This window comes from Mercurialis annua, linkage group LG4, assembly GCF_937616625.2.
Source record: "Mercurialis annua linkage group LG4, ddMerAnnu1.2, whole genome shotgun sequence".
NCBI classification, from domain to species: Eukaryota; Viridiplantae; Streptophyta; class Magnoliopsida; order Malpighiales; family Euphorbiaceae; genus Mercurialis; species Mercurialis annua.
In genome coordinates, this window is record NC_065573.1 from 34,991,840 (window position 1) to 35,003,845 (window position 12,006).

At 31.1% G+C, this 12,006-nt stretch overlaps 1 protein-coding gene across 4 annotated transcripts; it reads left to right on the forward strand.

Moving 5' to 3' along the window:
- The first annotated feature begins 4,593 nt into the window (after window positions 1-4,593).
- Window positions 4,594-11,208, forward strand: LOC126677569 (uncharacterized). Of its 4 annotated transcripts, XM_056105435.1 has the most exons (8): window positions 4,594-5,557; window positions 8,043-8,321; window positions 8,671-8,796; window positions 9,111-9,191; window positions 9,535-9,590; window positions 9,673-9,744; window positions 9,859-9,982; window positions 10,760-11,208. In XM_056105435.1, the coding sequence occupies exons 1-5, from the start codon at window positions 4,738-4,740 to the stop codon at window positions 9,561-9,563; spliced, it is 1,335 nt and encodes a 444-aa protein (XP_055961410.1). In that variant the 5' UTR covers window positions 4,594-4,737; the 3' UTR covers window positions 9,564-9,590; window positions 9,673-9,744; window positions 9,859-9,982; window positions 10,760-11,208. The 4 variants fall into 4 exon arrangements, with proteins under 4 accessions (XP_055961410.1, XP_050228209.1, XP_050228210.1 ...); XM_050372252.2 differs by lacking the exon at window positions 10,760-11,208 and having other exon boundaries at window positions 9,688-9,744; window positions 9,859-10,746; XM_050372253.2 differs by lacking the exons at window positions 9,111-9,191; window positions 10,760-11,208 and having other exon boundaries at window positions 9,859-10,747.
- Window positions 11,209-12,006: the final 798 nt, after the last annotated feature.

Below are 12,006 nucleotides of genomic sequence, written 5' to 3' on the forward strand. Positions count from 1 at the left end.
AAATTGCAACGTCAGAGTGCAATTGCAAAGGGCTAAAAGGTAAGGGTTTTTTTTGGTGATTAAACTTTTTAATCATAGTATTAAGTATTGGGTGATGCTATCCGGATAGAATCTATCCGGATAGAAACCCATTTTTTTAAAATTTAATTATTTAATTAAAAAACAATTACTTTTCTAACCTTACTGTCATTTTTTATTACCATTGTCAATTTTTAATTACTATTTACTTTTACATTTATTTTTAATAATTAATGTTTATCTCTAACTTATTTGAATTCAAAAAAAATCTATACTTTTTATATTTTAGTGATAAATTAATGGTAAATATAAAGATGATAAAACAAAATTATTTTTTTATTATTAATTACATTAGGGTCGTATATTTGTCCATTCTTTTAATAACTTGTTATGTGTTGCCTTTCATGGCACTTTGTTGCCACACTGATATAGTTCATATTCTAAGATTTTGTGATTACTAGATTATTCTGCTGATTTATTAAATTATAATTACTTTTTTTTGGCCTTGGACTGCCTTCAACTATCTTATAGCCATTTGATTGATTTCACTTTTCTGGGTGCTTCTAATTTAGCACTGCAGTTATTTTACTCTGTGTTGGTTAGGAAATTAGAGGTTTGGGAATGAAGAAACAATCTGAATATACTTCCAAAAAGTCCAAAGCATTGCACCTATTTACTGTGTTTTTGGAATTAATTTCATTAACAAAGCTTCAAAATACAATACCCATCGGATTAGCAGCAATATTTGAAATAAAATACAACTTTGGTTCTTATATTTTATTACAAGTGCTATTTTACTTATGTAGATAGCTTTTACTTTCTAAAAGGAAAATAAATACTTTGTTATGAAGTGAAAATTATATTGATAAAACTTAAAAAATATCAATAAAAAAATAATAATAGTTGTTAAAATTAGGGGTGGGCATGGATCGGTTAACCCGTCTATAAAAATAATATATAAACTGGTCCATAATAGTACTGTTTTTATACTTAAAAAACTAAACCTAAACTACTAGATTGAAAATCAATTGTCAACCGCAGTTATAAAAACTTCAAAACCTACATTAACCATAAAAATTAAAAATTAAAATCTAAACTTAAACTTTTGAACTGGTTCACCGTATTGTTTGATTTGGTTTTTAAACTTTTGCGATTGAGGTTAGTTATATTCAAACCTTTTAAAATCGTGTAAATTAGTCGGTTACAGCCACTTTTTTTAAAAAGGCCTAATGTCTTAAAAAAACTCTGACCTTTCCTCCCCTTTTCAATTCTACCCTGACGTTGCGAATCAGTCAATTTTACCCTATTTTTTATTTTTTTCATTTCAATTGTGCCCTAAAGCATAAAATTGACCTTTTTTATTTGGCAAAAAATTTCTAAATTGATCTTTTTTGCATTAGATTAACCTTTTATATTAAATTGATCATTTTTGAAATTTTTTTTTTGAACTTTTGTCAAATATATAAAGATCAATTTTATGCTTTAGGGTACAATTGAAATGAAAAAAATGAAAAATGGGGTGAAATTGACAAATTTTTAACGTCGGGGTAGGATTGAAAAGGGGATGAAAGGTCGGAATTTTTTTAAGGCATCAAGCCTTCTAAAAATAGCCAATTATGAGTTACTGATCCAAACTTTTAAAAATTGGATATAACCGACACATAAACACTCAAAATGAGGTAATTTAGTCGATTTCAAAAGATTTAGATATAACTGACCTCAAATATAAAGATTTTATATTTTTAAGTGATACATTTTAGTTTTAGCGAAATTTGAAGATTAAAAGGACTTTCTTAATTACTTCAAATTTTATACGCAAAATAATATATGTTTAATACAAAATATTATATATATTTTTGTGATAGCTATTTTCTAAATTCAAATATTTATGTTTTTTTATCAATTACGATTAAAAAATTACGATCAAATTTTTTAATTGCCTAAAAGATCAAAAAGATTCCTAACTTTAATTTACTAAATTAATTACCTACAAACAAATTTAAATAAAAAAACTTTTTAATTACTATATCTACATTTTAAGGTATTTTCCATAATTTATTAAAAGATTCCTTATTAATAATATACTTTAGTCTCGATATGTTATTTTATCAAATTTATATTTTCAAGTCGGTCCATAAAGTTTAACAGAAAAAATATCATATACGTGTAGAATAAAATGGGTGTTTTGATTCAACTTTTCAATGAAATCCCAACCGTTTACTTTCTAACAAACTCGATTTAATGGTTTAGTGAAATTTTTTTTCTAAAAATTGTTGGTAACTTTTTGAATTTCTAATAACTATTTTTAGAAAAGTCATATTTGAAATTTATCAATAGCTTGTAGCTATTTTAATAATGTTATTTTTTAGACAAAAATTCCATATTAATATTATATTTAACAAATCTCATCAAATTACCATTTTCTTTCAACTATCAGTTAAGATGTAGAAAAACTTCGATAAAGTTGCATGTCCCGTTTCGGACTAGTCTGATCAACCGAAAAAATAAGAATCAACCAACTATCTGACCTAACTAATATAGAGAACAACAAATCCGATCTAACCAGGTTTAATCAGATTGACTGGATAACTCAAATTGACTTGTAGTTGAACAAATGGATGAAGGCGGTTGAGCCTTCAACTTAGTCCTTATTTTTACTTTAAAATGAGTTTAGTCAATTAATTCAACCACTGGTTTAATCACTTGAGTCGAAAACTTCTGACAACAACGTTTGATTTTCATACGCCATCTTATTATTTGTAGTGTTTTAAACTATAAGCTACATTTTAATTTTAGTAAAATTTGAAGATTAAAACGACTATTTAATCTTTAATTTCTTTAAATTTTATATACAAAACAATATATGCGTAATACTAAATGCTATATATTATTTTGTAGTCTAGTATTTTGACCTAGCCATTTTTTAAATGGGCGATGTTAAATAAATTCGTAAACTATGTCTGTTTTTCAATTTAATTACAAATTTTAAAAACGTCTCAATTGTATGTAAAAGGTTTAATTTGTGCTTCCTGTGATGACGTGTCCCTCTATTCCATAAGCTGAACTGGCCTTTTATGTTATTTTAGTGTTTGGAGCGGGGACAACGCAGTGTATGTATGTTCTCTTGGAAGTTAAATTTTAAAATTGTTATTAAGAAGCTTTTTAAATACTATATCCAAATTTTAAGGTATTTTCCATAATTGTTTACAATATTCTTTAAAATTATTTTATCAAATTTATATTTTTAATTTAATTTTTCCAATACTTTACTTTTTTTTGGAGAATTTCCAAATCTCCTAGTATAATCCAACTCATGTCCTTTTTAAATCATTATCGGAATTTTAATAAAAAAAAAAATCTAGTGCGATTTAATTTCTAATTTCACTTTTCCGGTTAAAATTTAGCATACATGTAAAATAAACATTTAAAATTACAGAGTATTATAGTATATTTGATAATAATACAAAATAAATTGAACTAGACAATATATTTAACAAAAAAAGGCATCATATACATTATATGAAATAAAATCAATAATACTTTTAGAAGGGATCTCGAACCCAATTATGTAATCTGTCCAGCAAATCTGGCCCAGTACTGACGAATCCAGCTACTTCTATAAGCTATTCCAGATTCACCCAAATTTGATATTGACCCCGGTTTGAACCTGAAGAACTGTATCAATGAGACGAAGAACTAATTCCGTATTCTGCTCGAAAATTGAATCGGACATGAACCACCCGCAAATAAGTGATGAGTACAGACCATTCAAATCGACGAGTTTTAAAAGTATTCATAATCTTACATGTATATTCAATTACAAATGGTACTAGCACGACCAGGTGGCGACTCCACATATTTCAAAACCAATTCAGATCACGGGTCGACCATAAGCCTGGACGAGCGGGTCCCGTCGGAAACCGCTCCGGTCACAACTTTCATATTTGGACTCTTCCATAAAAGGATAATGCCGAGATTCTTGCTAAAAAAACTAATAAAAAAATTAATAACTATAATTTTTGAATATTTATCTTAATTTATTTTAACACATTCAAATATTTTATTTATAAATTAATATGTGAAAGACATTTAAAAAATATAGTAGCCCCCGAATAATAATTTTTTTTAAACTATAGGTTATGCCATAGTTGTCAAATGTTTGAATTGGGCTAACAAACATTGCTTATCTCTAACTAATTTTAAAAGATTGCACTTTGATGATATGAAAAAGAAACAAAAAAATTATCCTATAACTGCTATTCGAAATTGGCTAACAAAAAATATCTTTTATTGAAAAATAAAATATAACAGATGTAGAAAGATTTGAATTTTTCCTATCTATTTTTTACACGTAAATAGTTATTTATTTACTAAGGTTACAATTGTCTTTTTATTTTCAGTTTTACTTAATTAACCTTCAAATACTAAACCAAAAGACCAAAATAGGCCTTTCTATCCGGATAGATTCTATCCCGATAGCTTTTTCCTTAAGTATTAACATGAATAGTTTAATCTCTGTTAAGTTTTGATCTAGATCCTCTCTAAGAACTAGTTTAATGGTCTTATTAATCCAATTCAATCACTATTTGGATCCCCCAATACAATAGGACAGTCAAACAACTGCCAGAATCACATAAACCCCGAAACAACAAAAACCATCGTTGAATCAATGTCCTAAAACAACACCAAACAATCGAATTTTCAGGTAGTGTTCCTCTAATGGTTCTTGTCCAATCTTCAAAAATCTCCCTCCCTTCTTCTTCCACACCAACAAATTCTTTTCTCTTCGAACCCAATTCCCATTCTCTAGCTTTAATGCATTCTGATTCATCAGTTTCTGTCTTCCCCTCCCTTTCTTTTCCTTCACTTTCCTCTCTCCCAAACAAACCCCAACCAACCCTCGTCCCCTCTCCTTCATCTTCCTCATCTTTCATTCTCCTTCAGCAAGACAGCACCAACTTAAATAATCCTTCTGTTCTTTTTCTTACCGCTGGCCCTTACAAGGGTGGGTCTCAGATTCTTTTCAGGCTCTTTCTATTGCAAAAAGATCGTGTCTTTAGCAAAGTTAATGCTGTTTGCAACCAAAAAGGACTCGACTTTGATGCAAAGCTGGGTGTTTTGATGGATGTGAATCATGGGGTTTCGTTGAAGATTGTTGGGTCTGTTAATTTTTTTGTTATGTATTCTGTTTCCAGTAGGAAAGTTTGGGTTTTTTCTTTGAAGCTCATTGGTAATGGTGATGTTGTGAAATTGATGAGGTGTGCTGTTATTGAGTGTTGTGTTCCTGTTTGGTCTATTAGTGCTTCTTTTGGGTTCTTGATTTTGGGTGAGCATAATGGAGTTAGGGTTTTTAATTTGAGGCAGTTAGTGAAAGGAAATAGTAAGAAGATTAAGAGTTCGAATTCGGACTTGGTAATTGTAAAGCCGGAGAGTAAAGGTTTGAAGTTGCCTAATGGGATGATTGGGAGTGATCATCGTAGTGTTTCAGCTACTTGCAATGGTTTGTTGGATGAGAAGATTGACAAGCATTACATTTCAGGTAACCACACGGAGTTTATGGGTTCACATTTATGTTTGTTTTTTTTGCGTTGATTACTTACTGCTTATCACGCTATGCTTCTGCTAGTCATATGTGACAATGGACTTAACAGATATAATTGTTGAGCTTTATGATATGGAATATGTAGCTTAAGAACCTGCGATACAAACTCCTTTTAGTATTCTCCTGGTAATTGTATTTTGTTAATATTATTTATCTTCGTTTGCGTAGAGATGATTTAAAGTGCTTGAATGAGCTTTTCTGCAAAAGTTCATTAGATTTTATGAATGTAGATGGTATATCACCGGGATTGTTTGATATGTCTGGTCTTATATATACCTGTCCAGAGGGTATTGGATTTCCGTAGAGCTTAAATTGGATTCCTTGGTTCTAGATTTATTTTGCACGGTGTTAGGGGTATTCTTACTGATTTAAGGTGGTGTCTTGTCTAGCTGAAATGTCCCTGAATTAGCAGACAGTAATATGGTTTGAGTTATCGTGCCCTGGCTTGAACTTTAAGATTGACAGTTCATCACTGCTATAACTTTTGTCCATTTTGTCCCTGGACCCTGCAGAGCAGATTTCTCAATCTTTCTGTTTAACTTACACTTAGTTTCATAGAAATTGGTGATTTTACGTATAAGTTATTCAACAGATTTATCAGCATTACTGTGATCTTGGCTTTAAAGCATTAATAGACTTGTCAATGAATTGGTCCTTATGCGGCTAATCTTGAATGCTGAAACCCAGAGTCTCCTTGTGGCAAAGCATCATTTTGGTTTGGTAGTTTATTTTTGTAAGTATGTGATGCAACATTGCGCAAAATTGTGAATCAAATATTTAATGATTGGGAGAAAATATTACATGATCACATTATTCCCTAGAAAAAAGATGTCAAAAATGAGAGAAGGAACATCTGTATTTGGTAGCACCCCATATACTCATTTTGGCAAATTTGTTTTTCAAATTGTTACAAAGAGGTAGGAAAGAGGAAGATTTTTATCTAGGTAATCCTCGCGCATTTGATATGCATCACAAAAATCCTTTGTATGGTGCAATTTTAAAACCACAAGCTTATTGGAATGCTCAATGAATTAACAAAACCTTTAGGAGATGAAATTCTTATATGTTCCTACTTCCAATAAGTTTATTACGCTTGTGGTTGTTTGCTTCAAAAAGCAGCATCTTGTAATTCTTGTTATGTGAGGCCTTCTCGAAGAGATCTGTTTCAGCATTAGCTGCTTAAGGAAATACAATTAGTCAATAAGCAAATGTAATATAGCTGTCTCTTACTTGTCTATATTTAGTGTCATCTGGGCCAGGTCAGGCGAATAGAAGCTATCAAATTTTAGTTTCTATAAATTGAGCGCACTAACATAAGAAATTTCTAGGAAGCAGCATACTATTTTTTTTTTTGGCAAAAGAAGATGGGTTATGTGTTAGATTTGAGTGATTTGACGTGCCGGGAGAGGACCCTTTAGTTTGGCATGCTAAGAAAGAATCTCTGTTGACTCTTAAATTGTTATTTTGGATTCATAGTGAATATATGCGGACCAATCCCTTGCAATTTGCATTCCATATATTTGCGTCTCCCATATATGCTTATTATGTGATTTTGCAGAAGCGCAGTTAGTAGAAGGACTAAGAGAAATTGGATAAATCTGTCATACATTGCAGAATTCTCACTTTCCTGCAAATCAGGCTTAGTTATACTATGAACTTGTCACTTTCTGTAGTTACTTAATCTGAATTTTTCAGCTCTTATTCTTTGTAGTAGGAGAGTTTATTGCAGAATAAGGCCTAACCAGCCAATGTGCCATTAAAAATATATCTGAAGCAGTTTCATTTTGAGAGATCAAATCATTTCAAGGATCCATAAAGCTCACAAAGGAGCCAGTATTTAGTTCTTGTTTGACCTTCAGAATATAGTGACATTTCTTTACTTTCCCCTTTTTTCCCTCCATGGCTTTCGCTATTTTGCGAGTCTTTTCCAGTTTGAAATTTGTCCTCGCTGATACGGAAGTGCTTCATATATGAATGCCTTTATGGATGAGGGTGTCCTGTCTTGTAGGCATATTTGTCATATAATTCACTTTTGTGTTTTACGTATGCTCACATTACATACCAAGATTATCACTTCATTGGAGTGCATTCTGACAGATTGCTTTTAGGAATTTATTTTTGGCCAGGAAATGGTGCAAGGTGCTGTCCTTTGGCATAGTTCATATGGATGCCGCTTTACGGTAAATTGTTGATTATTGGATATATATATTGGTTTAAGTGTGTGTCGCTGCTCTTCTAGCTATTGCTGGCAGTTGAATCCCTGTTCTTTGTGCAGTAGTTATGTTTGATGATTTTGTGGTTTTTTATCAGTCTGAGTTGGCTATTTAAAAAAAGCTAGGAGCTTTGTTCCACACGTTTTAGATGCATAAAAAGATTTTGATTGTCATCGACACATGAAGCTAATTGTTATTGAAACTTGCAGTGAAAGAGAAGTATGTTAAATGCAGACAAGATTCTGATGATGGGGGTGCTTTTGTGGCATTTAAGAGCAAAGATGCTGTGGGTTTAAAATCCCCTGTGAAGGCAGTATCCATCCAGGCTCTGTTCCCCAAGAAGCTCATTATTTTGGATTCTAGTGGAGATTTGCATATCTTGTCCCTGCCTAACCCTGTTGGTGCATTAAACGTCAGGTTTCAAATGATGCATTTGCCTCACAGCATGAAAGTGCAAAAGCTGGCTATTCTTCCTGATGTTTCTTCAAGTAGGGAATTCTGATTTCCTTTCATATGCTTATTTTGCATTTACTTGCGTGTTTAAAACTGGCTGTGTGCCCAAGGGGCATATACAACCTCACAGGTGGTTGAAGAAAACTGTTTTTTTTTTTTTTTTTTTTATAATTCATGTGAAAAGATAGGGGAATGAAGCTTTATGTCAAGTTCGATGACAAAAAAATGAAAATTTTAGATAGCCGAATGGGAACGTTCAAGCTATTTATGTGAATATATAGGTCTTATTGGCTTCTATTTCATTGGAAAAACATGCGGCTGTTGTTTTTTTCCCTTTATGTATTTAATTGTACTTTACTTAGGCAACTTGCCATTATTCTGCAGAAATTCAAACTATCTGGATATCGGATAGACTTCATACAGTGCATATGATGATGGCATCTGAAATGGATGATGAAGTTAACAAAAATGATGGAGATGAAAATCAGGAAAAGCTAATGCAAATTTCAGGTTTCCATTATTCTCTTGTTTCTTTTAATTGTTTGAAGCCCTTGATCTTTGTTCATCAGCAGTAATAAATGCTTGTATATGACCATCTAATGTAAGAATTGCTTTGGATAGGAGCAACTGTGCATCACCGTCTGAATAATATTGAAATCTTGGTTGCATGAACACTTGGAAACTGTATTTACTGAATACTTTAGCCAGTGATGTGAACTGTTTTTTATTTGAGTTTTTTTGATGTGCTGGCTTGAATCATAGTTTTTATTCTTTCCTTTTTCTTAAATTTCAGACTCTTAATCTTTTTTTGTTCAATCTGCTAGTTAATCAATCAATTTTTGCTGGTGAAAAGATACAAGATCTTGTAGCCTTGGGTGCAAATGGTATTTTAATTCTTGGAGAAGGTAACATTTGTCTTTCTTCATTCTGTCACAGTACTAAAAGTCTAGAAGTAAAACGTTAGGAGAAACTGCCAGGTTTCCACTATACGAGCTTCTGAGAGTCTTGATGTATTTCTGCAAAACTAAGAATCTTTAGTTTTAAATAATATATGTAAGAGTGCTACATTTTTGTTTGTACTTCTCTGATGAATTCGTTGATGGATGCAGTGGGCATCTCTAAAATCTATATACATTTTATTTATAAATCGGCTGGAGTTAAATGAATTTGAATGGAAATTAATGTATTTCCTTATGTTGGTTTGTCAAAGTAATTTTATTTTTGACAATGTATTTTCCTGTTAATCAGGAAATATATATGCTTACGCAATGCCCTGAATTTACTTGCAGCATCTAATTTTAGAGGTGAGGATTTGACATTGTAGTTCTCCTCTCAAATATAAATCTTTCATCTTTAGTTCTGTGCTCTACTGATTTTACTTTGTAGGGGGTCATTTTCCAGGTCATATCATATTATTATCACAATGCTGAAGGATTACTAGATCAGTGCTCTCATACAGTGAGTAACTCTTCTACCTATAATTAAAGTATTCCCTCACTTTTCAATGAAAATTGACGAATTATATACATATGGGACTCTTGTATGTGACTCATCATTTATCTTGAATTTCAGTTGGCATATTCTCTCCAGTTAAAACGGTTTTGGTTGTTTTTGTGTTGCTGAACTCACGAGCTGTTACATTTTATTACTTATATTGACGGATGAGAGCTTGTGGTCATGTAGCTCGCTCTTGAAGGTATGCAATCTTTACTTTCCCTTTTGCTTCTGTAAGTGGTATTAGAATTTGAGTAATTGAATTGAAAAAGGAGAAGCGGCAGTAATAGTATGCTAGTAGATTGAGAATGGTTCGGATAAAGATGATAAGGCAGAGGGATTACTAATACTATAGGCAAGTACAGATAATAAAAGTTCCATCAGTTTCTAAATAGAAGTTGGGAATTTATAGAGTTTGGCATTCAGCATTTCTACATGATTATTCTTTTAACTTTGGAGATGAGTTAGAGATTCTTGGCTTGATTAATTGCTAAGCAACCAAGATAATCACTAAAGGGGGATTACCTAATACAGACATGAAATTATCTGTTGGTATATGAAAATAACAGCTGCTTTTAGAGGTGCCTTTCTTTTTTCTTTTTATCTAAGAAGATTGAAATGAGAAAACTAAAAACCAAGCTGTTCGAGGCACATAACATGCTATGTGGCTCGCATATGTAGTTATTGGATTTGTACCCGCTGAAGGTACCCTTATTTATTTTGGTTCCTTTCATTCTTGACTTTATAGGAGCTTTTAGTAGGTATGGCCATTGCAGGACTAATCATTACTACTGCACTTGATCTTCCTTTCCCCCTCCCCGTCTGTTCCTTCTACAACTTTCATGCTCCAGTTATGGCAGAGTAGGATTTGTGCGTGTCTCATCCTGAGTGCGGATATCAAGTTTTAATTTCCTTAGCATCTGCATGTCATAATTCGTTTTCCTTATTTTTTATTCAACTTCTCAAAACCTCTTTGAAGGTGAAACCCGCCGTTGAGTTTTTGGAGCTTTAATGGCGAGTTTATTCGACAAGTTGAAGCCGCCTTTGCTGCATGGCCAGGTTCCAGGAGCTGAATTACTTTTTTACCCTCATCGGAGTTTGTAGTCTCCTATATTCTTGATCAGAGGAACAAAACGAGTGTGGAGGTCATCAAGAAGGCAGACATTTTGGGTTGATTTTGTGTTACAAGATGCAGGATTTCAGTTCTATGACTAGCAATATCACCCAAAAAAACATGTAGCTCTATTTCTTATTTTCAATTTGAGTGTTTTTCAGCAAATTGGTCTTATCTTCTTTAAGTCAAGATGAGCGTTGATTTAGATTTGTGCAGTTGAAGCTATACAACCTATGAAACTAAACAGCTTTACGCATTCTCCATTACAGTTTACGCAGCATACTGACTGGTTATGAAATTAGCTTTTTTTTTAATTATTAAATTTTATTAATGATAAAATAAAACTTTAAAAAAAGATAATTAAAAAAAAAAAACTATAGTTCATAAATGAATTTATTTTTATTGTTTAAAATATAAAATATCTTAAATTCATCTTCATTTATGATTTGTGATTAATTGAATTTGAAATGTGCTCTGATTAATTTTAATCCATCAAAAAACAAAAGTAAAAAGGAGTTGATTATTTATTATATTTTATAAAATTAAAGCAAAATGAAAAAAGATGGCTACCGTTGATGGTAAAAATAAATCATTGGCAATATGTGTAAAAAAAAAGAGGCTTAATTCCTTAAAAAACCTTCACCTTGCATTTTTTCTTCGTTTATACCCTGACCTTGTAAAAACACCATTTGTACCCAATTTTGGGTTTTTATGTTTCATCTCTACCCAAAAGTATTAAATTGTACTTTTTTCATTTGAAAAAGAGTTTAAAACATACTTTTTTCTATTTTAAAATATACAAATAAATCCTTAAACTTAAAAAATAATTAAATACATCCAAATAATTAATTAATTTTTTTAATTTGATAAAATAATAAAAAATTAAAAAAAAATTATTATTTTTAATTTTTTTTGTCGGAAATATTTTTAAAAAAGTTGAAAAAATTAAAAAAAATCGAAATATTTTTTAAAAAAATTAAAAAAAATTATTATTATTTTTAATTTTTTGTAAAAGATGGTATTTTTGTACTATTAATAACATTAATATCTAATTCGTATATAAGCTAAAAATGAAGGATTGTTTTAAACTTTTTTTCAAATGAAAAGAGTAC

What these genes read in the sequence shown, in the direction of transcription:
- LOC126677569 (XM_056105435.1), top strand. Translation starts at nt 4,738, where the DNA reads ATGGTTCTTGTCCAATCTTCAAAAATCTCCCTCCCTTCTTCTTCCACA. An exon ending in TGACAAGCATTACATTTCAG is followed by an intron (nt 5,558 to 8,042) that starts GTAACCACACGG and finishes TGAAACTTGCAG; the next exon opens with TGAAAGAGAAGTATGTTAAA. An exon ending in AAAGCTAATGCAAATTTCAG is followed by an intron (nt 8,797 to 9,110) that starts GTTTCCATTATT and finishes TCAATCTGCTAG; the next exon opens with TTAATCAATCAATTTTTGCT.